The 9,359-nt window shown below is 51.1% G+C and overlaps 1 protein-coding gene across 1 annotated transcript in view; it reads right to left on the bottom strand.

The window, feature by feature from the left end:
- LOC107121240 (ATP-binding cassette sub-family A member 1-like) overlaps positions 1 to 9,359 on the bottom strand; it is a gene marked incomplete at its 5' end in the record, with an annotated part of 112,876 nt that overhangs the window by 32,492 nt on the left and 71,025 nt on the right. The window contains 4 exons of the mRNA XM_015424127.1: positions 174 to 318; positions 3,404 to 3,519; positions 3,641 to 3,818; positions 6,462 to 6,631. Of these exons, the coding sequence (XP_015279613.1) occupies positions 174 to 318; positions 3,404 to 3,519; positions 3,641 to 3,818; positions 6,462 to 6,631 (609 nt within the window). The remainder of the gene's footprint in view (positions 1 to 173; positions 319 to 3,403; positions 3,520 to 3,640; positions 3,819 to 6,461; positions 6,632 to 9,359) is intronic.

Raw genomic sequence — 9,359 nt, 5'->3', positions numbered from 1 at the left:
TCAGCCATCGTTCCTCCAAGCTAAAGAGCCCCAAGCGCTTTAACCTGACAGGGTAGTCTAGTGCGCTCCAGTAGCCACAAGTTTAAAAGACTGCTCAGACTCTTGGAGCAAGACGGAGTACAATCCCATCCTCCTCCCCTGCACCCCCCATAAAGGGCCTCAAGGGTACCTACCTTATCTGTAAAGAGTTCGAGGACGAAAGTTGCCACGCTGCCGTTGATGCCGATAAAGAGGTTGATGCACGTCAGGGCCACATAAGCCGTGCTGGGGACGCTGAAGAAGAAGGATGCTGGGTACATGAGAGGTGTGATGGACCATCTGATGGGCGAGGTGGGGGACAAGGAGAGAGAGATTAGTGCAACGTGGTGGGAGTGGATTTGACCTGTTCCTATTAATTTTTTGTTGTTGTTGTTCAGTCGCACAGTCGAGTCCGACTCTTTGCGACCAGATCACGCCAGGCCCTCCTGTCCTCCGCCGTCCTCTGAAGTTGGCTCAATTTCATGTTCGTTGCATCTATGACACTGTCTAACCATCTCATCCTTTGCCGTCCCCGTCTTCTTTGACCTTCAATCCTTCCCAATTCACCTATTAATTTTACAATCAAATTATTATCAAATCCTGCTGGATTCGACTCATTCCTATTACTTTTATTTATTTATGTATGTATTCGATTTATGTCCCATCTCTCTCCCGCAATGTGGTGCTCAGGGAAGCTCACCACATTTTAAAAGGCATACCACAGAACCATAAGGTTCATCATCGAAGCGGTTAAAACAGCCAAAAACTCGACGTTCTGCTCGTAACCTAGAAATATTTGAAGAGAAAACATCTGGCAGACCAACAGCCGCTATAATTAAAAGGATCATCTAAAGCAGAGATGTCAAATTCATTTTTTAATGGGGGCCGGATTTGACATAAATGTCACTTCGGTGGGGTGGGCCACGTGTGCCATAAAACATCATGCCAGGGACCGGAGATAGAAACTGAATAAAGGACAGCAGCTGGTAAGCTCTGAGTTGTTGTGCCCTCGCTGCACGGCCCCCTGGGGCGGGAGGGGGTTGCAGAGAAAAACCCACATGGGCGGACCGGAGAGCCAGCAGTGTAGCACTGGGCAGATGCTCCCACGATGCTTGACTGCTGCAGAAGAGGTTCTTCCGCAGTACTGAAGCTACAACTGGAGTGGCTCCACACACTCCTCTCCCCGAGCACTCTTCTCTTCCCTCCCTTGCACCAGTTGCTCACGGGCTGCATAGAAGCCCTGGACGGGCCAGTTCTGGCCCCCGGGCCTTATGTTTGACACCCCTGATCTAAAGGCCTGCTGGAACAATTCCATCAGGCCTGCCCTGCGGAACCCTGACAGGTCCCCCGGGGCACATGTCTCCTCTGATAAAGCACTCCACCAGGATGAGGCAATGATGGGAAAAGCCTTCGCCTTGGCGGATGTAAGACAGACTTCCTGAGGACCAGGCATTGTCAGGAAAAATTGCATCGTAGGGGAGTGGGGGGGGGGTTATACCAGGAGAGACAGTCCTTCCGCTACACCAGCCCCAGACCATTTAGGGCTTCAAAGGTTATAACCAGCAGCAGTGTTCCCTCTAAGCTGAGTCAGTGTGAGCTAGCTCACAGTTTTTTGTCCTCCGGCTCACACATTTTTGTCTTAGCTCAGGAGGGATGGTTCCAGAGCAAGCTAATTTGTGCAGCAGCCAAATCACCTCCTCACAACTTTAATGCCAGTAGCTCACAGAGTAGAATTTTTGCTCACAAGACTCCACAGCTTAGAGGGAACATTGCCCAGCACCTAGAACCTAATCTGGAAACAAAATGGCAACCAGTGCAGCTGCCTTAAGATTGGCTGTATACAAGTAGACCAAGATGAGCCGGTCAGCAGCCTGGCAACTGCATTCTGGATCACCTGACGTTTCCAAAGTGACCCCCAAGGGCAGCCCCATGTAGAGCACATTGCAGTAGTCTAGTCTGGAGGGGACCGTGGCATAGATCACTGTGGCAAGATAATTCTTTTTTTTTTTTAAGTTTGGGGAGCAGCATATTCGCACTCTTTTTAATTGGTCGTTGAGATACCGGCAAGGATTTAGCCAAAACGGAGACAAAAATAGATACAAAACCGTGATAAATTACTATCAAATTTACTTCATATAAATAAGAACTGGCCAGGTTTTCAGGTCAGCTGCCAGGAACACAGGAATTTCCCACCCACCCCCTTAGCTGTATACCTTGATACAGCTTTGGGGTTGGACCTGGATTAAATCCCCTCAGACAGGGCCCCAATTCACCAGGTTCTGCCTCGGTTCTAACCCCTGACCAACTGTGGGCTCTTCCAGACTCCAAGGTTTGGTTTGGTTTTGATTTCATGGACGGGCCACCTTCCTTTCAAATTCCCTTTCCCAAAGCTCTCACGTCATCAGAGTAGTTTCCACCAGCGGCAAAGTACTTCATTTCCCTATCCTTCGTACAGTCACCTTTGGAAGGGGATTACATAGATTCATGGAGGACAGGTCCATCAGTGACTCAAGGGAACCGCCACATTCAGAGGCACTAATCTTCTGAATCCTAGTGCCAGGAGGCAACATCAGAGGAAGGCCTCGCCCTCTCTGCCCTGCTGTTGGCCCTCCAGAGGAACTGGTTGGCCACTGTGTGAGTCAGGAGGCTGAACTAGAGGGACCACTGGTCTGATCCAGCAGGGCTCTTCTGATGTTCTTATGAAGGCCTTGGCCTCTATGCCCTGTTATTAGCCCTCCAGAGGAACTGGTTGGCCACTGTGTGAGACAGGATGCTGGACTAGGTGGACCACTGGTCTGATCCAGCAGGGCTCCTCTGATGTTCTTATGAAGGCCTTGGCCTCTATGCCCTGTTATTGGCCCTCCAGAGGAACTGGTTGGCCACTGTGTGACAGGATGCTGGACTAGAGGGACTGCCGGTCTTATCCAGCAAGGCCGCTCTTGGCTTACTAACCACCCACTGGGCAGCATGGACCATACCAAAGGCTGTAACCATTGCTGGGGTAAGCAAGGAAAGTGGACACAGCCGGGCATCCGCAGAGGCCCGCAGCCCAGAAGAGGACCCAGCACTGCCGAGAGACGGGCCGCCCACCCCAGAAATCCGTGGGACGTCATAGGGAGGGGCCTTCAGGACAATCTCCCATCTCCCGAGGGAACCAAAAAACGGCTTTTCCCAGGCTCCTCTGAGCCTTGCTGGGGACGAGGGTGCCATCTGCTCCCTTCCCTGCAACGCCATGCACACACGAAAAGAAGGGCGGGGGCCACAAGGGAGCCTCTTTCTCAGCACCCCTGCCCCAACATGCAGTTGGCCTGGCCCACCCTCTTTTCCACCTTTATCTGCCCCACGGCCAAGGACCGACCACAATTCCCCCTCGCCTTGGCCTTACCCGTAGAGGAGGAGCAGCAGAATCAGGGTTGGGAGGTTAGCTGGGGACACGTAGGACTTCTGCTGGAAGCAGATGAAGATGAGGACCACCAGAACGGCCGGGACGAGATAATTGCACTGCAGGGAAGAGGCGAGGGAAGGTCAGCCCCTCCCGCGGGGTGCCAAGACCTGGTTCACAGCGCCACAAGACGGGGGGAGCGGCTCCCCGTTCCAGCCCCGGCCGGCCACCGTCGCTCACCATGTCCCAGGCGAAGTTGCCCAGCCAATAGACGCCGGGTTTCATGCCGCTGACAATCTGCAGGTGCTTGGCGTTGCTGACCCGCTCCTCTATGAGGAAGAGGACGAAGCTGGCGGGGACGAAGGACAAGGCGAACATCACACAGATGGAGACCAGCACGTCTACCGAGGTGGCCATCCTGGAGAAGACACGGGCCTATGAGCGACACGAGCCGGGGCGGTGTGGTGGTTGGCAGGGCTGATCTAGGACTGGGCTGGAGTTCTAGGTCCCTTTCTGCGCTCTCCTTTTAATCCACGCTCACTGCGGTGTCCTCCAAGCAATTCTGCACTAAAATCAAATTCAGCCTTCTTTTTAATCCAGGGTTTCCCCCCCTCCATTCTGCACTAAAATAGAGTTCAACCTTCTTTTTATTCCGGGGTTTCCCCCCATTCTACATTACATTACCTCCCACCAGGGGTCAGCCTGGTTTCAGCCTGCTCTCGCCCTGGGTTCTTTGGATGCTGTTTGGCCCTGGACTTAAATTGCATTGAACACTGAGAAAATCCGTAGTGGGAGGCAAATGCGGAAAGGACCCCAGTCGGCGACGGAAGTCAATGGCGTTCCGGGGGCCAGTCTCTCTCCCTCTTTCTGTCTAATCTACCTCACAGGATTGTAGTGAAGACTCAGGAACACTAGGTGTTCCCAACCTTTTTGATGAAGAAGAAGAAGAGGAAGAAAAGATTGGATTTATACCCCGCCCTTCACTTGGAGTCTCAGAGCGATTTACAAACTCCTTTCCCTTCCCCTCCCCACAACAGACACCCTGTGAGGTAGGTGGGCCTGAGAGAGCTCTTTCGAGAACTGCCCTTGAGAGAACAGCTCTGAGAGAACTTATGACAGACCCAAGGTCACACCAGCAGCTGCATGTGGAGGAGTGGGAAATCAAACCCGATTCTCCCAGATTAGAGTCCGCGGACTTGACCACTACTCCAAACTGGCTCCAATGTGGGCACCTTTGGAATACTGACCACAGGATAGTGGGTGAAGCCACAAAATGGCCACCATGAGAGGTGGAGCCAACAACAGAATGGGGGCCACGGGGGGGGTGGAGCCACACAAAGAGGAAACCCAAATGCAGGTGACAAGAGCAATCATTTTTTAAAAATACACTGTGAACAAGGAGTGTGTGAGAAAATAAAACAAATGGGTGATTCTGCATCTAACATTCATGCCACATTTTCTCAATACTGGGTAATTCTGCATTGGCTTTTCCCTGCGCTGTTTTACGAAACCCACGTTGGAACAGAAATTGCCTTCTGCGTTGCATGCCGCTTTCACTTTCTTTGACCATCGGGTTTTATGGCACCTTCTGCTTAGATTTCTGGCCACTCAGGGGTGACTTTGCAGTCAGCACGGCGTTGCCCCCGGGGTATCTCAATGCGGTTTTGAGCAGCACCTTTTCCTCAGTGTTGACAAAATGCGGAGTGAGTGCTAGATGCAGAATCAGCCACTGAGGAAAAGTGCAGCTCAAAACCACATTCAGATAGCCCAGGGCCAGGACTTTTTTGTGTAGAAAAAGCCCAGCAGGAACTCATTAGCATATCAGGCCACGCCCCCATGTTACCAGAAGTGTGGTCATCTAGCCACGCCCACCTTTTGCTTCTTATTCTGTTGACCTTGTTTGTGGTCAAAAACCAGGGCCTTTTTTTGTAGCAGGAACTCCTTTGCATGTTAGGCCACACACCCCTAATGTAGCCAATCCTAATGAGTTTCTGCTGTTGGGTGTGGCCTGTTATGCTAATGAGTTCCTGCTGGGCATGGCCAACTCGGGAGCCAGCCGGAACTCCGTTCCTGTGCGTTCCTGCCCCAAAATAGCCCTGCAGGGCTATGCCGTACTTACTGCAAAGTCACCCCTGAATGGCCATAAATCTTTGCAGAAGGTACCGTAAGACCCGATGGTCAAAGAAAGCGAAAGCGGCATGCACTGCAGAGGGGAATTTCTGTTCCAACGTGGGTTTTGTAAAACAACAGAGAAGAAAGCCAATGCAGAATCACCCGATGTTAATGTAACCTTAGCACAGCCAATCAGACCTTCAGGGGATAATTAGAAGCCCGGCTGGACAGAAGTCCCATTAGCCCCACCCACTTTCCAAGAACACTTTGCGGGTACCAGGAAAGGGCCTGGCAGGTGTTATGGCACCCGCAGGCACCACGTTGGGAGGCCCTCAGGTAGAGGAAGAGAGAACCACATATGCTGCCCTGACCTCTTTGGACAGAATAAACATGAGACTGATAGACAAGAAGAAGAGGAGATTGGATCTATACCCTGTCCTTCACTACCCAAGGGAGTCTCAGAGCGGCTTACAACTCCTTCCCCTTCCCTTCCCTACAACAGACACCCTGTGAGGTAGGCGGGGCTGAGAGAGCTCCGACAGAAACTGCTATTTTTTCAAGAACAGCTGTGCCAGAACTACGGCTTGCCCAAGGTCATCCAGCAGGTGCAAGTGGAGGAGTGGGGAATCAAACCCGGTTCTCCCAGATTAGAGTCCGCGCTCCTAACCACTACATCAAACCGGCTCACCAAACAAGCTTCCCATACACTATGGACCTTCCTATCTCTAAGTCTTTCAGGGTGGTATTTTTGTTTTGCACCTCCGGGGGATTTCTCACTTCCTCCTCCCCCTCCCCCGCAGCGGCACTGATTCCCAGATTCTGCGGGCAACCCCTTTGCTCCTCACCCCACAAAGAAAGTTGGAGTGTTCATGGAAGTTCTGTGACACCATTAAGAAGCAGTTTGCGAAGAGGGAACGGGGCGCTTCACACACAACCAGGCGGTACTCACAGGGCTGCTTCCGAGAGCTGCTCTTTGGTCATGTTGAGGGGGTGGTTAATCGCCGTGATACTGTAGCGCGAGCGGTCTACACCTGCAGGCAGGCCGGCCCGGAGGAGGCCGTTGTTGGCCAGGTTGACGAAAGACACCATGGCGTGCCACCCCTTGTTGTTGAACCAGACCTGGGATAGAAACGTGGCAAACCAGCACTGCATTTGCAAGGCCAGACACCAGGACTGTGTACTGCCCACGGGGCTGGATATGAGAGACCATCCACCAGGCATGACCCACCCACCCCCATGCTAGAGACCCACCTCTTCCCTTAATCTGACATTGACCCAATCCCCCAGGGCCCCTAAGAACTCTAGCAGATTGGACCAAAGATCTTATCTGGTCCTTCACCCTGTTTTCTTTGTCGACCATCCAAATGTTCTGGGGATGCTCAGGAAAGTAGATGCCCTGAACCTCTGCCCTGAGCGTCTAAAACAGGGGTGTCGAACTCATTTGTTATGAGGGCCGGATCTGACATAAATGAGACCTTGTTGGGCCGGGCCATGTGTGTCGTAAAATGTAATGCCTGGTAGCAGAGATATAAACTTTATAAAGGACACAAACACAAAGATTTTTTTGAACTTAAAATAAAAACATGCTTAAAACATTAGCTCTGTAAACGGCAAACCTCTTTTGATTTATTGAAGTTTACCACAGAAGTCTCATTCTCAGAGTTCCGAGTCTGGGACCCAGGTTAAAACATGAAATGGCTGAGTGATTAAAGAGAACCTGGTGAAGCAAACTATGATGCAAACAGCAGTAGCAGAACTGGAAGCAGGAGACGGCCAGTGCCACTGTGGGGCTGATGGAAGACCTCCGGGGGCCTGATCTAAAGGTCTTTAAAGCTGTAATATCACACACACTTAGTAGGGCGTAAAAGCACCATGTATCATTGGTATAGGGCTCCTGGTAGGGCTGTGGCCACCCATGGGTACGCATGTTGTTGTTGTTGTTGTTCAGTCGCACAGTCGAGTCTGACTCTTCGCGACCCCATGGACCAGATCCCGCCAGGCCTTCCGGTCTTCCGCCGTCAAGTTTGCTCAATTTCATGTTCGTTGCATCGATTACACTGTCTAACCATCTCATCCTTTGCCGTCCCCGTCTTCTTTGACCTTCAATCTTTCCCAGCATCAGGGTCTTCTCCAGTGAGTGCTCCCTTCTCATTGGGTGGCCAAAGTATCTGACCTTCAGTTTCATTATCTGGCCTTCCAGGGAACAGTCAGGGTTGATTTCTTTTGGGATTGACTTCATTGGGTACCCAACAATATCACAGGAGTGAGAGATGAAAGTTCCCTCTATCCACTTTCTCTACCACATGTATCAATTTTATGCACTTCTATGATGACCCCAGAAGGGAAGGTGGCACTCCGCCGCCTGAGCTTGGCAGATCTCGGAAGCTAAGCTGGGTCGGTACTTGGAAGGGAGACCGCCAAGGAAGCCTCTGCAGAGAAAGGCAATGGCAAACCCCCTCTGCTTCTCACTTGCCTCGAAAGCCCCTTGCTGGGGTCACCATAAGCTGGCTACGACTTGACAGCACTTTACATGTGATTCCATGTGATGTTCCCCCGCCCCCCCATCATCTTTTCTCCAAAGACCCCCAAATTCTTTAGGGTTTTTTGCAGAAAACAAGCCCCTGAATCAATCGAGTCACCCTTTTCTGCACTTCTTCCAACCCTACAGTTTCAAACAGGGAACCTGGTTAGTCTGTAGTAGAAGGGGGGGGGGGACTGAGTCCAGTAGCATTTAAAAGACCAACAAAGTTCTTCTACTGGACCTCAGGATATGAACTCAGGTTCACCCGATCCTTAGTAAAATGTCCTGGGTTTGAAACAATCTAACACTGGAAATTCTGAGAGCTTTGGTCCCTTGTTTTTAAAGATGAGAAATGAGTATTTTATTGCTGAAGTTTGTATATAAAGACGTTCAGAGGTGGCTTGTTATTGCCTGCCTCTGCGTAGTGACCCCTGGACTATCTTTGGTGGCGTGGTCTCCCATCCAAATAATTTGTTGTTGTTGTTCAGTCGCACAGTCGAGTCCGACTCTTTGCGACGCCATGGACCAGATCACGCCAGGCCCTCCTGTCTTCCGCCATCCTCTGAAGTTGGCTCAATTTCATGTTCGTTGCAACTGTCTAACCATCTCATCCTTTGCCGTCCCCGTCTTCTTTGACCTTCAATCTTTCCCAGCATCAGGGTCTTCTCCAGTGGGTGCTCCCTTCTCATTTGGTGGCCAAAGTATTTGAGCTTCAGCTTCAGTATCTGGCCTTCTAGGGAACAGTCAGGGTGGATTTCCTTTAGAACTGACTGATCTGATCTCCTTGCAGACCAAGAGACTTCTCCAGCACCATAATTCAAAAGAATCTATTTTTCGGCACTCGGCCTTCCTTATAGGCCAACTCTCGCAGTCATACATTACTACTGGGACCCAATCAGTCGATTGTTTTATACATTATTTCTCTACAAGATTCAAATCGAGGAAAATGCCAATTTATTTGTTTGTTTGTTTTTTAATTTCAAAGATATAAGCTTTCCTGAGTCAAAGCATCTGACAAAAGTAAGCCTGGACTCACAGAAGCTTATACCTTGGAAACTTTTGTTAGCTTTTAAGATCAGGGCCTTGCGGGACCTTTTATCGCTCTGCATGGCCTGCAAAACGGAGCTGTTTCGCCAGGCCTTCAGGTGAGGCGGGTCATTTCGTAGAAAAAGAGCTAGGGGAACTCATTAGCATAACTCATTAGCATATGCCACACCCCCTGCCATCAGGGGCCCGGCGGTGGACCTGCAAGGCCAGCAGGAGTGCGAGGAAGCCCCACCAAGGCCCTTCCTGGCCCCAGGCAGGCAGGGGTAGGGAGAGGCGGGG

Source organism: Gekko japonicus, unplaced genomic scaffold (genome assembly GCF_001447785.1).
Source record: "Gekko japonicus isolate JY-2015 unplaced genomic scaffold, Gekko_japonicus_V1.1 scaffold2477, whole genome shotgun sequence".
In the NCBI taxonomy this organism is placed as follows: domain Eukaryota; kingdom Metazoa; phylum Chordata; class Lepidosauria; order Squamata; family Gekkonidae; genus Gekko; species Gekko japonicus.
The sequence above is the reverse complement of the archived record's forward strand: the minus strand, read 5'-3'. Positions and strand labels throughout refer to the sequence as shown.